The sequence below is a fragment of the Mauremys mutica genome, chromosome 1 (assembly GCF_020497125.1).
Source record: "Mauremys mutica isolate MM-2020 ecotype Southern chromosome 1, ASM2049712v1, whole genome shotgun sequence".
NCBI classification, from domain to species: domain Eukaryota; kingdom Metazoa; phylum Chordata; order Testudines; family Geoemydidae; genus Mauremys; species Mauremys mutica.
The window spans coordinates 111,486,909-111,506,756 of record NC_059072.1 but is presented as its reverse complement, the minus strand read 5'-3'; the positions used below and the strand labels follow the sequence as shown (position 1 = coordinate 111,506,756).

At 41.2% G+C, this 19,848-nt stretch overlaps 1 protein-coding gene across 3 annotated transcripts in view; it reads right to left on the bottom strand.

Moving 5' to 3' along the window:
* The window catches only part of WNK1 (WNK lysine deficient protein kinase 1), a 182,207-nt gene that overhangs the window by 60,999 nt on the left and 101,360 nt on the right, over nt 1–19,848 (bottom strand). Inside the window, exons 5-17 of one of the 3 annotated variants that reach the window (XM_044991136.1) lie at nt 19,751–19,839; nt 18,356–18,575; nt 17,767–18,103; nt 17,161–17,348; nt 14,273–14,530; nt 10,955–12,139; nt 8,244–8,321; nt 6,695–6,844; nt 5,118–5,591; nt 3,703–3,981; nt 2,918–3,015; nt 1,033–1,195; nt 128–244 (exon numbers count right to left, since the gene is read on the bottom strand). In XM_044991136.1, coding sequence (XP_044847071.1) covers nt 128–244; nt 1,033–1,195; nt 2,918–3,015; nt 3,703–3,981; nt 5,118–5,591; nt 6,695–6,844; nt 8,244–8,321; nt 10,955–12,139; nt 14,273–14,530; nt 17,161–17,348; nt 17,767–18,103; nt 18,356–18,575; nt 19,751–19,839 — 3,636 coding nt within the window. The remainder of the gene's footprint in view (nt 1–127; nt 245–1,032; nt 1,196–2,917; nt 3,016–3,702; nt 3,982–5,117; nt 5,592–6,694; nt 6,845–8,243; nt 8,322–10,954; nt 12,140–14,272; nt 14,531–17,160; nt 17,349–17,766; nt 18,104–18,355; nt 18,576–19,750; nt 19,840–19,848) is intronic. The other 2 variants (XM_044991155.1, XM_044991146.1) reach the window with 2 other exon arrangements.

Here is a 19,848-nt window from a genome sequence, read left to right as displayed (position 1 = left end):
CAGGGAAGCCATAAGAATAGTAGTAATTCAAAAAGACAGGTTAGATGAACTCTAAGGTGATTTGTACAACTAATATGGTTAACAAGATCAGGGTCAATTCTCCATCTGCATTGGAGATGTAGCTCACCATAATTATTGCTATTTCCTCCGGGTTGTCACCATCCAAGTCAAATTTGAAAGTAACCATTTTCCGATTGTGTGTCTCTAGCTGGCACTCAACCACCCGATCACCCTTGTTCGAAACCTGAAAGAGAAGAAATATGCTTTCTAGCCTGAAATGCAGAACACAGTAGAACATCACGAACAACTATTGAGTAAAGTGTGCAGACATCTCTTGTTCCTAAAGCCAGGGAAGGCCAGGTGCACAAAAGCAACATGAGATCTCCAAGAGGGCCAACTGTACTGTACTCCTCTTTGAGCAATTCACTATCCATTCTCAAACAGAGATCAGATGCACTGAAGGGCAATGATCCTTTACGGATTCCCAACTACATCAACCTTCAAGCCCTCTTGCTCAACATAGACCATCTTACTCTAGAACTCTGACTGCTCTTTCCTGCTTATGTCAGGAAACAGAACAAAAAGTCTGCCCCAACATTTCAGGAAAGTCATTAATGGTAATAGTGAAGATAGGATGAGGTTTCTTAAATGAACTCCAGCCCAGTCAACACAGTCCGAGGGCAAGGCAAATGGCAAAGCAAACATTCTGTAGCAACTACTGGTATCACTGCTTCCTGAATGACCATGTTCTGCTGTGCTTAATGCTCCGCAGCATACCTAATAGCTCATCTTTGGAACACTGACCTCCAAAAGCAGGAAGATTATTTTTTACACCCCTGTATAGTGTATGGCACCAAGAAAAGAGATGGGGTGGAAGCCTAGCCACTTCACATGGGAGGCCGTTATCAGAATTTAGGATACAAGGGAAACAGAAAGGATACCCCTCTTCAGGATGGTGGGTAGGAAAGTTCTGTAAAAACTCAAGAAAGACATTACCCACTACTACAGTCACTGAAATAAGCCATAACTCACATTGAGAATTCTCAGTTTTGGTCTAGCAGTCTTCTCGTGCCGAGAGCGGCTGCGTACAGACTTCCGATAATGGCGTTTGGTGGTCCTCCCTTCATGTCTCCCACTAGATCCTGGCACATTCTCATTCCCATCACTCATGCCCGAAGCAACATCAGAATGTGCACTAAAAACCAAAAATAATTCATTTTAAGTTTTAATAATTTTCACAAATATTTGAAATTCTTTACTGTGTGATGACGGAATTCTCCTCTTAACCCAAGAGAGGATGGTCTCTTAAGAGCACTACTGGTTACTCTTATGAGGACAGGGTATGAGGAGGATAATCCTTTAATCACATATGGTTGCTTGAATAATAAATATGTAACCACACATGAAAGGAAGGGATCCATAAAATATGTTTGTAAAGTAATCCGTTTAAATGCATCTTCTGGATGAAGTATCAAGCTCCGCAAGGCTCAACCCCTGAATAAGTATGAGTATCACAGGAATGAGTAACCCCCTTGCTTGATGTGTAATTGCAATAGATTAGCACATCAGGTGTGATGTTATCTGATTAAGATATGACCATGTATATTACTGTTGCTACCACTGTTATACAATTGCAACAAATCTTGTACAAAGTATGTCATGTGAGGTGTCAATGGAAAAGTTATGATTTGCTGAATATGATTATCCTATTAGTATGCACATATCATTTTCATTTCTGAAGTTATTAATATTGACTGTATACCTGTATTTCAAATGTGGTAGCTTCCACAAGGTAGTTTACATCCAGTCTAGCCAGCACATTGTGAACAGACTATTCAAGTTGATGGCTCATCAGTGAACCCAATGGGCCATGGAAGAAGCTTATCCCCACCTGATGGACTTTCCTGTGAACTTTCCAGCCAGAATATGGGTAATGGCCCCTGCTATAACTCCTCGAAACATGCAAGGGCATGTGACCAGCTCATGTGACACTCAACTCCATCTTGTGCCTGTACTTTTCCACTGACTGTACTGAGAGCAGACCCATCATATGGCAGAAAGTATAAAAGGCCTCAGAAACATCTCCACTTGGCCTCTTTCCCACTCTGATCTCTGGACTATGGACTTATACTAATGAGAGCATTCTAACCAAGAGACTGAGGGACCTTCCAATCCTTTGGAAGGAACCAGAGACTTGACTTAAGCCAGCAGTTTTATGCCATCACTGCTTCAAGAACTTTGCAATTATTGCATGTATTTGATTCCTTTAGTCAATTTAACTCTCACCTCTTTCTTTCTTTTTATAAATAAACCTTTAGATATTAGATACTAAAGGATTGGCAACACGTGATTATTGGGTAAGATCTGAGTTATATATTGACCTGGGTACGTGACTTGTCCTTTGGGATAAGAACCCCACCTTTGGTTAATGAAATTAGTTTTAAATAACCACTTATCACTAAGTCTAGTGTCTGGGTGTTGGAACAAAGGCTGGGATACCTTAGGAGACTGCATTTCTGACTTATTAGCCAATGTCGTGAGACAATTTACTTTTGTTGCTGGTTTGGTAAATCATATGGAAGAATAACGACCAGGTTGTTGGGTTGTTGTTTTTTGGGGTGGGGGGGGGTGTTTGTCCTAATTCTCAGCAGTTTGTCATGAATCTAGTATTCTCAGTTGTGACCCACTCGGGCATGGTAACATCAGATCATTGCACACAATCTGTGTGCCTTCTCCAGGCCCTGCTTAAAAAGAGGAGGCTTGGAGGAGTTGGAGAGAAATCTTCTAGAAAAAAATGGAAGTTATTCCCTCAGTTTATGTAGAAAATATCTCTAGTAAAGAAGAGATGCCAAATAGCTACCAAGGGAAGAAACTCCTCTCAACCAAAAAGTTCAACTTGGTAAAACCCACTGGTTACCTGTCTAGTGAGGAGACCAATGGGGTAGTCTGTGCAAGCTGTTGCTGTGCTGATGGTACAGATTCTGAAGGAGCAGCCTGTGAGGCTCCCTGAGTACTCTGCGAAGAGAAAACAAACATTCTTCAAGTACACCAATGAGTTATTTCTTCATTTCTCACCACAATCAACCTTTTGATATTTTCTCCCCAATAAAACTTCAAACCTAGAAAGCACCATTTCTCCAGAACAATTTATAACCACCAGGTCTAGTCATCTCAAATCTGATACCCAAGGAAGAGGACACTAGTGCAAGTCTCATACAAAGCACCTGGTGAGGTCAGCCATCCCATCTGCTACATTGTGATACTACAGCTTGCCATGCAGCCAGTGTCTTACTAGCAGACTGTGCAACAAGGAAGCCAACGCAGCACACAAAGACAATTCAAATCTCTCCCCCAACAGCAGCAAGGCTGCAGGGAATATGTATGAGAGATTCTCAAGGGCTACCAATGGCAAAGTGTCTTTGAAAAGACCAAAAAGGATCTAGAGTATAGCAAGAAGTGACGAGTTAACAGGTATTTGCCTCTGGGTGGCACACTCATTTCCCAACAGAACAGCCAATGGCAACAAGGTCCCCACATTGGCATGACATTCTGCTGTAAGAAAAATGTCATTTGAGAGATTAGTTCATTATGTCCAACTGAATACCATCACAGAAGGGGTTAATTTCCCCCACAAACAGTGCAATGTAATGCATGCCCTGAAATTTATAGTTTACTCACAGAACTTGCAGAGATTACATTTACCTCTAAAGCTCCCTGCTGTGAAGACGCAGATGACACCTGCTGTGCTAAACTCACTGCAGGCTGTGGCACTTGAACCTGTCCTCCTAGACCGCCCAGAGGAACTAAAATGTTCTGTTCCACATAAGGCTGCACCATTGCAGCAAGATAGCCTGGCTGAGCCAATGCATCAGCGGGTAAGGGAGGGGACAGTACTGCAGAAGGTATGCAAACAGAGGCCACAGCAGAGGAGGGAGCAACATTTGAGTCTCCTGGGTATTGCAGCAGCCGAGGTGGGAAGCCCTGTGACAGAAATGAGGAATCTGAGTTAGTGCATTTCAGGGGAAGTTGGGAAATCAGCAAGAAAGGCTGAAAAAAGAAAACATGGCAAGTCAAGCTGCAGGGGCATGTTCCAACCTGACACCCTTCCAGAATGTTCAAGCACCTCTAAAAATCATTTTCCAAGAGGAACAGAGCAGACTGCCCAGAACAATCATGTAGTATGAACCAGCAAATTCTCTCGCAGTGCTCTCACAAAAGAGAAGGGTTTCAAAGTCCCTAGCAGGTAAATGAATTCTCACCTTCCAACTCCCCCCCATAGTTATCCACAAAATCATGAAGTGGAAAATCTGAAGAGCTTGCAGGCTGAATGGCCACTACTCAGATAGGATACGCAACTGCTGCTGGTAATCTTTCATAACTAATAGCTAATGTTCCTACAATCTCTCCCCTTTCCACTCTCAGGAGGTAGGCTGACTTTAGTGCCAAGCAACATTGCTACCCACCGCAAGTAAACAGTACTTGCTATTATATGCTGTTGGACAGCACATTTCAATGTATTACAGTAGTGGTAAATATCACATGTTGGGCCTCTATTCCCATCACTATGTAGGTTGTCCCTTTTATACCCTGACTGCAGTAAATGTTTAACTTCTAAATAATCAGACACTGATTAGCTCCTGTCCATCTCAACATTCTATGTTTGCATCTGATACTTCACTTATGTTCAGGGCTCACACAGTTTGGTTTATTGCTAAGATATCAATTTTCCCCCAAGGAGTTGTGCCAAAAGACTGGTGTTGCCAGACACCCCACACAATGTCTTTCCAGGACATAAACCAGCATTTTGATGTCTTTGGCAAGGGTGATAAAATATTATCAATTTTCAAATTCATAGTTGTCACATACAGCAGAAAAAAAATACTAGCTCTTTTAAAGAAACTCCATTGCCAATAAATCCATAGTTAGGTGTCCAAAAACAAATACAATTTAATGAAAAATGAGAATTTTTTTTTTAAATGAACAAAGAAGAAGAAAACATGTGGCTTGTTCTCTCCTGCCAAATTCGGGTATTGGCAAGTATCTGCCGCACACAGATCAGGTCTAGTGCCCCAGAGGAACAGAAGACAAGGAGACCTCTTGCTGGCTTGCAACAATACCTGATACAAAGCATCTCCAGCTGGAAGTGCAGCTTCAGCAGCTTGTCCAAGGCTGGCTGGTAATCCCAGGGACTGAACAACTGGCTGCAGGAGCTGAGGGAGAACCTGGCTGGGCAGCTGGGCCGCAGACTGTAGAACAGCTGGAAGCTGGCTAGGGACAATGGTTGATCCTACAGGGATAGCAGCTGCTGTAGAAGATGTGGCCAGAGTGAGTAGTGGCTGGTTAATGCCAGCTGCCATAGAGATAGGCAGAGACTGGAAGCCTGGCTGAGCCACTGACGCATGAGGTGTTGCTATGGGGAGCTGAGAGACTGAGAACTGGGGGAGCAGGGAGGTTGACAAGGGCTGTCCCATAGGGAGAAAATGAGAGCCAATGGGGATGGTTGGGGCAACTGAAGGTTGAGGGAGAGAAGGTGCTGCAACAGGTAATTGAGGTTCGCCTTGGATGATCGGCACTGCTTGGGAAACAGGAAGCTGGGGATGCAAAGAAAATAGAGATAGACTTTTTAGGAAGCAGGGTTGCAGAAAGCAGATTTTTAATGTATGAGTCAAAGAAAAAAGAATTATTTAAGTTATCACACCCTTTAAGAGTGGAGTGGGGAGAGTAGCTGGAGAGTTGATTGCTGTTCCAAAGGGTTCTCATTTTGCAATTTGTTCCTGAGGATCACTAAACCACCTTTTGCAACATGTACGTTGTGCTGGTGTGGAACAGCAAGATCTGAACACTGCTGCAGCACCAACATGTATGTAAACCGACTCTGGTCCTCTCTCATTCTATTCCTACAACCAATCCTCCCTCCCTTCCCTATCGGGAAGAGATGCAAACCCCACAACAAAATGGGGAAGTCTGCCCATTTGGGGCATGGGCAGGAAGCAATGGAGAGTGAAAAGCCACTGTCAGCATACAGAGAATGGCAAGGGTCATGTCAATTGAAGCCAGTAATCAATTGGAAAAGGAGTTCAAATGAACAAGCAACAAAAACTCTTTAAATTTAACAAAGCTCACATTCATAGTATCAAAAACTGTGAGCCAAGCTGAAATAAAACCATTCAGTAACAGAAGCATCCTGTCCAAGGAGTGAAGGAGGAAGACCGGTAGAAAAGAGGACGACAGTTCAGAAGAGGCAGTGTACATGGCACATTAACTGGAGAACACATTTTTGATTATGAACACACAAAAGTAATTTGGATGGAGTAGGTTTCTCCTACATGAAGTGTCAACAATGCCACATGAAACTCCTCAAAGTGCAGGTGACACATTATTTTAATCTTTGCAGAAGTTGTGTCTTGTCATCACATTTTAGACAACCTGACAAAGATACCTATGTAAGAAAGGCCTCCCTTTTAAGTGCTGTTGCTCCTCAACTGAACCACTGAACTTCTGCCACATATTCCAAAGAAGGGATTCCAGGCACAGACATTTCTGTTCCTGCCAAAATTTTTAACATAGTATAATCGTGTCACCTCCAGCAGTATTTTCTGAACCATTAGGACAGAAGGCAGACCAGTAAAAGGGGCAGCCAACAATGGAAGAGAGGAGAAATGTCCTCATTTTGCAAAATACCAAGTTTAATTACCTGAGTTCCAGCTGGTACCTGAGGCATCGGCATGATCAGTGGAGTTTGAGTTTGAGAAACTGGCTGTGATGGGGTAGCGCCACTGGAAACGGATGACTGCTGCAGCTGGTACTGTCCTGTCTGCTGGGAAGGAGCCAGCTGCTGTGCACTCTGTTGCAAGGAGGAAAGATGGCAAGAGATTATTTTCTCTTCAGATAAAAACGTTCCTCCGATTTAGATGTGTTTGGGTAGATTTTCCTAGTTTTCACTCTCTTGTTAAATATAGGAGATAACCATATACGATAGTTTCTATTCTGAAGAATTAAAACAGCTCTGGCACCAACACTTAGCCCTAATTTTTCACTAGTTACAATTGAAGCTAATGCTTCCTGTTACAGAATTAGTGTAAGTGCAAAGACAATTAACAGAATATTATTCAGCATAGAAAATATTTCATATCACAAAAGCCAGACGATCAGACAGGGCTACCTAGAATAGGCAGATGTCAAAAGCTGTTAAGAGAAGATGTACAGTTTTTCCTGAGTTGAACCTCTGTTCTGTACCTATCACAAACACAGATATGGGAACAAGTATAGTAGACATTATCCTACAGTTACACTAAGCATAGCTGCTTAGCATTAAGGCTGTCCAAAGAAGTCAAGAAATTCAAAAATTAAGTCTGAAGTCTACTTGCTACTACACTTTACATCATGACAGTAGGGTTGTACACTATACAAACTTCAATGCCAGAAGGACAAAACGGTAAGCGCCCATAAGATTGGTGTTTCATCTTCATGTTTCCACCTACCCAATCATTTTTGTTAGATCTTAAAATTACTTAAGAGTTAGTCTGAGCTCTCTTTTCAAATAAAAGATTAAACACCTTCCTGAAAGGCACAGAAGACAGCATTCACAGAAAGATCCTACAAAATAGTTGTATCAGTGCCCAAGTAAGAAAACATGTCTTTCAGTTATTCAGCCCTTGGCCCAAAACCTAGACATAAGTCCTTTTACCATACCTTATGAGAAGGTGCCCCTGCACAGGAAACCTCATTGAGAAAATAACTGAGAAAATTTGGAAGGTCAGATTCTGCAAGCACTATAGTCCACTTGTACTTAGATTACAAAATTTCACTTTCAAAACCAAGCACACACTGGAACTAGAGGTGGTAAACTTGAGGTTGAGAGAGTAGAGAAGACGTACACCTTTGCCTACTCAAACACATCATCAAGAGGATCCCCATGCACATCTGGCAAGCTTCAATTACATATTTTAGTCAAAAATAAGCCATCATGTATAAAAAAGTCACTAGAATATAAAAAGTTGGCAGCTGTGCCTAGCATCTGCACTAACAAGCCTATATCCTTTCTATTTTAACAAGAATCCTTTTCCCTTGCCCACAATCTGAAACTTCATAACTTTTTAAAAAATTCTGAAAAGGCAATACTGAAAATATTTAAGGGAAACAAAGGAGGAGGAGATCCTCCTGTTCACTTTCTCCCATAAAAAGTAAGCTGCAAGTTAAACTTACTACACATCAGTCCCAGCTTTAGGAACAGTTATTCTTACCTGCTGACTTTGCTGTGTAGGCTGGCATGGCACCCCCACTGATATACTACTCGAGGCTGGCTGGCCTTGCACCTGTGTCTACAGGAAAAAAAATGGAAACAGGTAGAATCAGACTGGGCAATTATTGGCTTCTGCAACAAGCATCTATAATTTCTAACTAGGATGGTGTAATTGGAAGAAATTTCTAATGATACAAAACAATACTATGGCTTAATTTTAATATAAAGATATTCAACGGAGCAGAGCATTATGGGGAAGTGCTGAGCTCTATTTTGTTAAGCTTTCCAGAACAACTAATATAAAAAACCTGTGCAACCCAAACAGCCCTCCATATTAGGCAAGTCAGCCTACTAGTTTCATCCTTCTGCAGTGTTTCTTTAGGATCTACGTCAGACTGTCCTGGTACAATAGCCGGGAACAGAAGCATTAAACATTTACACACTGTGAGCACACTTAGGTGGCCAGGGGTAAAAGAAAGAAAGTGAAAAAAATATGAAATCTGTATCCTTGAGCATCAGCTGAAGAAAAATACAGAGTTCTAGACCAGTATTAAATCAAGTGTGCGTGTCCTCAGCTCACTTTGAAAGTGATGTCAAAAATCAACACCAAATCACTTCCAGATTCTCAAACCCTAATAAATGTTCAGAGCCTATCAATTGGATCAGCTGTTGGAGAGACAGAGGGTTCCAGTCCACAGAGTCCTAGCTAACACAAAAAGACAACTTTGAATGAATAAGCAAATAAAAGAATGGATGAATGATATCACAAGTGAATGTGGAAGAGACTGAAGAAATGGTATGGCAACTACCCCCTCAGCAGTTTCATTCCCACTTGACTAATGTATCAGAAACTGGGACATATAGTAACTATACACCTCAGTATAGCCCAGAAAAGGAAGGTCACCCAGCTCCCTTTCTTAGTTTGTGTCACTTCAGTGGGAAGGCTGAAAAAGTAGGAAGTGTCTAGTGCATTTAGAAAGTTGTATAAAGTACAGTATGAAATATTCTTTCCGATTACTAAAGCTACAAGATTTCCCTTAGACAATGTACAAACCTGCAGTATATTGCATTCATGAATACTTTTGGAAAACATTCCTGTGATTTAAGAAAAAAACCTTGGAAAACAACGCCATCCAGGGAAGCTTTTTCTTTTACTCTTAATAATTTCTTGAAGGTTTTGCCTATTCGTTACAATTTAAATGGTACATACCAAAGTAAGGCCGCTTCAACATGAGGCTACAGTTTAAGTCCTAAATCATGCACTATTTTAACACATTAGTCAAGAGCTCTTAATAAAATCTCATGTAGGGATTATCTTCCTTATTTTGGGCTACCTTCCCAGCCATTCGTTTAATCTTTAACATACATAGGAAACCACTTACTGAAGTTTAACAAAACAGTGTTTATAGGGTAGTATAGTCCCAAATTGTTTCAAAGCACTTCACTAGACTTTCACTCTGCTTACACTGGAGGTTCACTATGCTCTAAGTGGGCTCCCTTGGAGTTCAGCAACGGTCATCAACAGATTGGTGCTTAAAAGCTGCATTCTGAAACAGCTATCACCACAATCCTCTACTTGTGTTGAGTGGGTGGGAAGAAAAAAGTCTCCACTATCCATGAGGAAAGCATTCAAACTGAATCCCTGGTTCCTGACCTTTCTACATTTATATACTGCAGAACAAAACTCCTTTTCTTCCTAAACATCTCCATTCCAAAAAAACGGGCTAGTCCCCTGCAACTGCAGCAGTGAAGAGAATCCTAACTTCACTGCTGAAATGAGTGGAATGAGGGAGAAGAGAAGTCTACTTCTAGGTAGGGTCCTCTCCTCTCCTGGCTCTTACAAGTGAAAGTACTACATGTAACGATAAAATATGTAAATTCCAACCATGTTTAAGTTTGTTTCATTTTTAACAGTCCCAAGTACTGCCATTATGTGGAAATGATACCTTATGAATATCAAACTCAGACAATTTGTGCAATTGGCTTTTGTCTACATTTTAATTTATCAAAATAGTTAACTTGGAAAATAAATTTTCATAAGTAATTTTCAGAGTACTCCTTCAATAAATACATTCCCAGACCTGTGTATAATTTACGGACACACCTCATCCCCTGAAATCCCTTTGAAACCTAGTACAAGTTTTGCCTGCATCTGGACAGTGGACAGATAAATTGGCATTTTAGTTGTTCTATCCTACACAGTATGAATAATATTTTGTTAAACAGTATTAAATTCTTTAATTGAAGACACTGACTGCATGACCAGAGAAAGCATGATTCTTTGGTCAATATTTCTTCCCACAGAATTAGTCATACCTTATTGTACCCAATCCATAACCTTTTCAGGATGAAAAGCCAACCCTGCATTTCACTCCCCTGGATCTCTGAGCTGATCATCAGCTAGGAAATGATAAGGAGTACTGACTGACTATTTGCTACAAATGTCAGAAGGCCACACCTACCAAGATTTAGCCTGGGCTGAAGGTAGAATGATTAGCTGTTGATGTTTCACTTATTTAGGTGAGACCTGATAAGCTACTGAGATCCTAGTATATTACCAATAGAGCGGGAACATATCCTCTGAATTCCAAGATCTAGAACAACTTGGAGTAGGGAAGGGAGAGGAGAAGGAAAGAAGGGAAACCTGGCTCTTAATTGTGTAAAGGAGGACTTAAACAGCAGAGAAATTCTGGAATGGTTCGCTCTCATAACCTGAGGGAAGAGTGCAGGTGTTCCTGATGAAAACGAGGTGGACATAGCCTGCTGAGCTGAGGCTCCCTGTTGGAAACAGATGAAGAGCTGCGACTCTTGAAATACCTTCTGAGGCAATGGGACAATGGGCAACGAGAAGTCTGAACCAAAAGCTGTAGACGACACCCCTGTTGGGGGAGGAGACTGGAAATCACCAGTGTCAGAGGAAGTCAGCTGTGATGAATCACTGGAGTATTCTGGACTTCCTTCTGGCCAGCTCTGTCTGATAGATCCCGCTCTGGGCACTGTTAGCTCGGGAACAAGGTAGTTACACAGTTCCTCTGTCACAGGCTGGAGGCGACCATGCAACCCTGTTGCCTGAGTGGATTCCTCCTGATTAAAATCCATCGACCCCCGGCAGGTTCTGTAAATACGTTGGGGTAAAATACCCCCTTCTCCTGGAGCCGAATTTGGCGTGTGTACATGGAACTCAAAAACACAGCTTGTTCTGCCATCACCACTGTGAGTAAGCACAGCAGGTGCAGAATGAGGAACAAATACCTGGTGAAATTTCATCTGTGTGGAATCTGCACTTAATGGAGATGAAACACTGGACAATGGTGAAAGTGGGCTCATTCCAGCATCCAGCCTCAAGCTCTGTAGATGTCTTGGCAGGAAGGTCTGCCCAGATTGGTAGTCATAAACAGAGCTCTGAAGAGGGCCACCTTGCACATGCTTCTGTTCAGGCACTTGTTTCAAGTACTGTTCAGTCCCATAGGAATTATATGCTACTGTATCATAATGCTCTGGCAACTGTGGCTGGTAGTGCATGCCCACTAAGTACACTGCTTCTTGAGGCATTCTATAGTGAGCATCCTCAGGAGGTGCTGAACTGACTTGCACATGTAGGGGCTCTCCAGTGACCTTATGAGCTGTAGTGCCCAGCATAACGACTGCCTCTGGTGTCCAATTTGTGGGGCTACCACCAGATGGAAGTAAACTCTGGCCAGTTTTCAGCAAGGGCTGGAAGTGGCATGTTTGGGCTTCCAAGAAGGAGGTACTCTTGCGCCGCTGAGAAATGGTGACTTTCGGCGGGCAGACAGGTGGTGGCGAGAAAGACACTGGCCGTTCATGAATGGTTGGGAAAAATATCTGTGAATCTGGGAACGTTGGTGTTCCCCCACACGGTTGCACCAGAGACTGAGGCTGTATTGATATGAACAAGACAAGTAATTCATACATTTAGAAATGAAAGGACATGAACATGCACAGCTCACTAGGCAGCTCTGTGTAGTAACCTTATAGAATGACTACTCCAAGTTCATGATCAATAACACATACAATGCTTTGGAAATTACAAAACGTAAATATCCATTAAATACATCCGTGGTGAACATGACTGCATATGGAAGTATTTGCTGTTGTTAGAAGCTGCTTTTCCGTAACAAAAGCAAATAGAGAATTCACAAAAAAGAGAGAATTTGCTGCGGACAAATGAAACAGACTTTCTTTCGGTACCTGCAACTGCTTTAAGTTAAGCCTTTGAGTTACTGATTTATGTGCAAATTATACCAAAAGAACAAACTCTGAACTAGCTAGCAGCGAGGCAACAATCTCTTGATTTTGTGTTTACAAGGTACACAAAAAAGGCAAGAAAGGGAGAAGAGATCTTCAGTTTTTGGTTACTTAACTTGGATTATCTCCCATGAAGATGTAGTGTTGTTACCATCTCAGAAACCATTCAGCAGTTGCTATATGCTAAATGGCAATGGAATGAATCTTCTAAGGTCACAAGATTCATCCATCTCTTAAGAGTCACTCATTATGTTGCATCATCTTTGGACTCAGTTGATTTCAACTGCCCTTCACATTTGTGGTACTCGATAGGCAAGCCATTAACACTCATTAGCATTGACTAGACTACTCTTGCATCTCCAATCTGAATAGACCTGTACTAAATCAGCAGTGAAGTTCTCAAAAGGAAAGTTATACACTTTTTGATTAAAGTGTTAGGTTCGGCTCATCCTGGCTTTTTTCCCCAATGGCCAGAATGAAGGGTGAGGAAAAAAGTTGTACTGTAATTTGTAATAGTGATGCATTTTTACTATATATGTCACTACTCATTTTCACTAGCACCTCATATTTTCTACATATTTATTTAATTGCTCTTGGGAGAACAGCAGCAACCATGAAATCACTGACTACTAAAGGCTATTGGAATCAAAGAAATTGCCAAGAAGTTGCTTCCAATTGGCTAGAAGTTCAAGTCAGTTAGGAAGATCTGGTTCAAGGATAATTCAACAGCAGGGTAACAATCAAAAGCATCTATTTCCAAATGTTCGGTGAGATGCTTTCATCTCACTTTGCCCCAGCATATTGAGCCATGATGCAATATTGCCCCTCTTTTAGGAGGATTCTACAAGAGCTACCAGCAACTGATTTCTCCATGACATTGTGATTGATTCTTTGAGCGCACTATAATCAAACAGATCACTTAATTTCCCCTCTGGAAAAGCAGCAGCAAACTCCCATAGTGCCCAGTACAGTGAATAAAGACATGTCCTTTATATTCTATTCCTGTGTTCTGGAAACTGATTCTGTATTCTCTAACTTCCCCTTAAAAGGAAATATTTCCTCAAATGAAAGAATAAATTGAAGTCAAAAACACTTCTAACTTCAAATGGAATCAATTACTCTGGAAAGACTGCCTTCCATTCATGCTCTTAGCATCTAATATCTGCTCTAACAGAAGCAGTTTTTCCATCTCAAAAGACATTATATAGGAATCAATGGAAACTTAACTGTAACTTCCCTCCAGAATCAAACAGAAGGAGGAAGCTGAACTGTTTGCTATTCCTACTGATAGAAGCCCTTCTGATTTGTTTTAACATTATAAATCTAGAAGGTCATTGTCACCACTAAAACACAGTGCTCTGGAGCAAACCAGCTGCTACTAGTAAGTTTTAATACCTGGTCATATTTGACATTAATTTTATCCAGGAGGTGAAAGAATGTCACTGACTGCCTAAAAGCAGAAGCAGGTGCACTAACCTTATGGGACAGAGACTAGATTGTAACTTCTCTCTTTATCCTCTGTGATACATTCAGTCCTTTCCCTAAAACTTTAATCAAACTTCAGGTGCCAACATTGCTCATTAGTTGTTACATAAGCATGGTGCTTCCCAAAGAGAAGGAATCAGCACTCTAGTTGCATAGGGCACAGGATTTAAAAAAAATAAAATAAAATAATCAGCTCCTCTTTACTTTTATTAAACCAAACCAGGATGTATTTAATGGTAACTTATCTGTGTGTGCCAGGAGGCGTACAGTAACACATACAGGACTGACAAAGAGGGAAGGCAGGCTGGAGCGTCGGTGCTTGCGTGGAGAGGCAGAGTGCATGGGCAGGACATTCTCCAGTGCTTTAGAAAGCTTTTCTGCAAAGGTTTCCTCAGGGGCAGTCCGAAGGTAGGAAGGAGAAAGAGGTGCACACAATGCTGGCGGTGGGGTAGAAGGAATACTGGGAGGGATGCAGGGCAGAGAGGGAACAGCAGAAAGATGGGACACACAAACTGACATGCTACGACCACGTTGAGGCTAAGGAGGAAAACAAAATTAAGAAATGAATGCTTTAAAAATGAAAAGTTGTACAACTAATGAGCTAAAACAAAAAAATATAATCACACATACATGATGACGAGACTAATGCTGATTGCTATGTGTGCAAAAGGATATGAGGGAGTTTAATGAAGGCCAGCACACAGGGAACAGGAAGTGTGCACCTCTGAGGATTCAAGTTTGCCTTTGATTATTCAACAGTGAAGAGGGTTCCATTAGTGCTCCTACCAGAAGCAATTTGTATGTGCACACGAAGAGCACGGCTGACATATTGGAGATATTTTCTCACTGCACACTGGTTTCAGGAAGCTTTGAAGTGGTATTTCCAGTACCAAGCAATTCTACACATGAAAGACCCTAGGTGCTTAATGCACTGCCTTCAGATGTCCACACTAGGTTGAGTGGGGGAAGGTGTGTATGTCAAAGTCAGTGGTACTTGTCTCTCCAGTCTTTCTGCTTGCACAAAACTTATTTCATTTTCTAGAAAGGAGTTTAGCTTCCTATACCTATAGCTGGACTGATAGGATACGTTTAGTGCTTTATTCAGCCAAGTGATTACCATAAGAAGTTAAGCATCATCCACAACATGAATTGTGGAGCAAAAAGATAGAGTTTAATATTTGGAAAAAATTGCTTCTTTAATATTAGTTTTACTGCATTTTCTAGAAGATGACTTTGTTAAACAAAGAGCCAAGATTTTGTGATTTTGACACAACCCCAAAGCCATTAGGTCAGAATCTGACCCAATTAAATACTTGTAAAAAGGAAAGAAGTGGCAAGATGGAAGCGTTAGTATAGTAGCCAGCCCATAATTTCAGGATTTGTTCCACTAGTCCTTGAAATTTCTCACAATGAACTGCCCCTTGCCTTCAGAGAATTGAACTCCAAATGTTAAAAAAAAAAAATTCAGATTGGTGGTTTTCTGGAGGTCTACCACTGATTTTAGCAAGATTTTTCAGATTAGTATCTGGACGGCTCAGAAGAATTGTTAGTGGTTTCCCTACTGTTACTCTAGTCATTCAATCTGGAAGCCAGCCATGTCAAGCCTGGAATGTTTTTTGGTCCAAGCGACATCCTTAGATTGAAATATGGGAAAGTAAGAGAGCAAGCAAAGAACTACTTCAGATGGCTTAGAAGGTTCATTTGATTAAGAATCAACAGCGCCACAAACCTTCAGGTTAAGTGCCTTTGGAAAGGATGGAGAGGCCATTTATTCATCAATGCGACTGGTAAGTTTCTTCAAAGAGAAAGGCTGACACCACTAACAACTCCAATAAAATTTCCTGCTCTAGATACCAAAACAGAAACCTGAGGATTCCCAAGACTCAACAGAAAACGGTTTTGTATTCTCCAGATATGGTACCATTATTTGCTTCTGAGTTTGCAAATAAAGGAGCCAGTGACGACTGTTGAACGGAAATATAAATACTACAGCAGTGAGGGGCAGGGTTTTTTTTAAGAGCTCCTACAAAGTCAGCATTGAAAACGTATCGGGGGGGGGGGAAGGGTACCAAATAAAGGGTAGCAGGTGAACATAGTGGAAAGGGTATTTGTGGCCTTTGCAGACTTTCCAGGGAAAGGAATATGCATGGCAACTGACAAGCAACTCAACACAAGCTATAAATAAAATGGGAACACACAAATGTGGGATCTCTTCAGTCTGGAGTGCTTACATGCAGCATTCTATAATGGTTCAAAATTCTTACCTGTGACACCTGTAATCAAAGCCTTACAGAATACACATGTAGCAAGTTCACATTTATAGAGCAGCTCTCACTAAGTTATTCTAATACCTCTATCTATCCTTTCAAGGACTCTTGATCCTTGGAACTTCCATGCTCACTGTTAAGTGTAGCTGAAGCACCATCCTATCCTGAGTGAGTCTAAGCATAGACTTCATGTGAGATAACAGCCTCAAATTAGGGTTGTATCAGTCAAGACTGATACTAATCCACCCATTTTACTCTAAATGCATGCAAAAAACCCCAGCTTACTCCCTCTTCATCCTAAATGAAGTGCTGCATTTGAGAAAGTCTGCATATAGCCTGAAGTGTTTCACCTCCCAGACAGAGTCTGCATTGGCAGATTTCAAGTTGGTGGGTTTTTTTTTTAAATATAATTTTGACATAATAAAAATGATTAAAATATACATTGCTATTATAGATTTAAATTGTCAAAGTAGTGCAAAACTATAGGTTTAAGCACTTTTTAATAATCAATTTAAATTTTCACAGTTGTGGAAAATTATGGAGGGCAGACAATTACTTAATTACAGTAGATGTGAGGTTCAAAAAGTTAAGCTTTAACTGTTATAACAAACTGTCAATATCTCATGTCAAAATATATAAAGTAAGTATCCCTAAATCAAGCTCAAGTTCTCAAGCAGCATTTTTCTTACTTCGCCTATCTGTAAATTTTGATCATCTATGGAAATATTTTTTCATCGTTTGTGTATAGTAAATCAACATTTACCAATAAAAATCTTATCCTTCCAAGCCTAAATATATACACTGCAAATTGAAAGGCAAGAGGAAAGTTTGCCACAAAACCAGACAAACAGAATGAAGTAATCCATAGTGTTGTGTGTGCTTTTTGAGGTTTGTGCTTACCACTGTGGGTGGCTGATATCCTCCATGTTGTTGAGACTGCACTTGGCCAACTGAAGTTGTATATCCCTGGACTGTAGCTGTTGAGATAGTCTGTTCATGCTGGGAACCATAGGACACAGTCTGTTGGCTACTCACACATGATTCAGTTTGAACAGATGATCCCTGACCACTGTCAACTGCCCCATCAGCTGAAAATAAAGACCACAAGACTTTAGTTACAAAAACTATACTGTGGACTCACAAGTTTTACAGTCTTGCTTGAATATTACAAGCCAAGATTTTCAAAAATGGGTGCCTAAAGTTAGGCTCTGAAATATATGTTGCTTGATTTTACAAAGTGCTAAGCTCCCAGCAGTTCATAACTGAAGTCAGAGCTTACAAGTACTTTGCACTGTCAAAGTCAGGCCATTTATTCAGGTGTTTAAGTATGAATTTGGAAGTCTAACAACTCACTACTTTAGATACCCCACCGTGGGCAGAATTATCAGCATCATATAACCTGATTTTTCACTTGAAAAGGAAATCAGTAAGACTCCCCAGAAGGAAGGAGAGTAAAATTAAAGGGGGTGGGAGTACATCCTGAATGGCCTGAGGCAATATACTTACACAGAACAGATATGCCAGGCTGTTGATATTGCAATTGTTGGTGCTGATCAGCCTCTGGCTCTTCAGGCTCTACTTGTGTGGACACTGATGCTGAAGTAGTGGGGATGGCAGTGATGCCAGTGGCAGATGGAGGGTGCTTTGCCCCTGCCTGGGTAGCATTTGTTTGTAGCTGCTGCTCCAACTGCTGCTTCTGACTGATTTCTTCCTGCTTTCTTTTCTCCTGCTCTTCTCGCACCAACTGACGCTGCTCTCGCTTTCGCTTGATCAGAGACACTCTGTCCTTGATCGCTTTGGCCATTGTCTTGTGATCCCCTTCACAGACATACCCTGACTCCACCTAAAGCAGGACACATGGATGTTCAATATTACATCTTGCCACACCAATACAACAAGTACAACTCTGCTGTATAATCTTCAATTTCCCAGTCTCCTCTGAAAGTTAGCTCCAAACACAACCAATCCCTCACCTGCTTATGTCTGCCAGGACAATAAAAGGATGGCAGGTTACACCCCAACTTCAGAAGAAAGTGTGTGTGTTGATCTAATCTAAAAAGTTAGAAATGTCCCAAAAGGGCACAAGAGCCCTTACCATTTCTTGTGCTACATCCTCTGGGACATCTCTCTCCAAGTCAAAGGAAAACTCTATTGCCTCATTGTCCTTGTATTTGCCCTTAAGCTTTTTTATATCCTCAATTCGTAACCAGAGCTTGATGGCAATCTTCTCTCCATCATCTTCCTCTGCTAGTTCTACCCGCACACCAGTCTCTTCCTGGAAGAAAGCGTGGTTCAAAAGGTCCTTGATAGCATATCTATACATACCAGGATAGAGAAGTGGAAAGGGATAGAAGATACACAATGATTAGGTTTTGACAAAATTAGTAAGGATCATCTTCCTTGAATGGCGATCCCAAAAAGCTTACTCTCAGCTTTTCATACTACTCCCATTAACTCCTCTGTTTGTTTTTTTGGGATGGGGGGATTAAATCTGCTATTTCAATTTCACTTCTCCAGTGCCAATTTTTTAAACTTTTCAAAATGCAATAAAAGATTAACCCCAAGATGATGCAAAAGCATGCAACAGTCAGTGGCTTAAAATTCACTTGCATTTCAACTACAAATACCTAATCCTATCAGCACAACATCACGCTAATTACGTAAAATAATGGCCAGCATATCATAAATAACTCTTGAAACAGTATGGCTTTATGAAGGTTAAAGTACCATAAGGCATCTGTTAGTCCACATATTGGGCACAGCGGACACTGCCATTTAAATAAACAAGTCAGTATTCTATTCAAGATGGCCTCCAAACCCTACACCAGTCATCTCCTCACTGGTTACCCAACTGTCTCATTCTGTTTGAGATCTGTATTTATTTCTGACAGCCCTGGCAACGTATCATCCCTCTCAGCAAAAGTAGTAACATTACCAGTGCTGGAGAGAGCTTCACCTATCTTCCTTCCCACAACTGGTAGATGTCAGTGACACTGGGCCTCAGGAACTAAGTGGGAGATGGGTATTTGATGAAAGAAATAATCCTCCATGTCACACTTCCTCTTACCTAGGTTTAATTATGGCCTTATGCCCTACATTTAGGCCTTCAATTTTAGTGCTATTTGGGAAGCACCGGTGCAAATTATATTCCAAACAATACATCCCTGCAGGAGTACAAATGGTGATGTCACCCTGTACAGGCACAGTAAGAGAGCATCACTGTTCTCTGCTACAAAGAGTGACTGGGTTTGAACACCGTTGTGAATAATCAAATCAGCCAACACAATGTGGTCAGTATAGAATAGCCCAAATCAAACTCAGCATCATGTCAGTCATGACTGCTCTCAAGACCTCAACATTATCAGAATTATATGTACGACGCTATCTGGAAAGTTTCCAATACATAGTATCTGAAGCATTATAGGACTATTCCAGTGCTTTAGTCTGTGCTGAAATACAACTGCCCGGGCCTCAAAGACGGTGAGCTTACCTTTCATCTTTGTTTTGTCGGATGCATCCCTCAATGATCTCCTTCACTTCAGGAATTGCTACTTTATCAAAGCTAGCTGGCTTGACTCCCTGAAACAC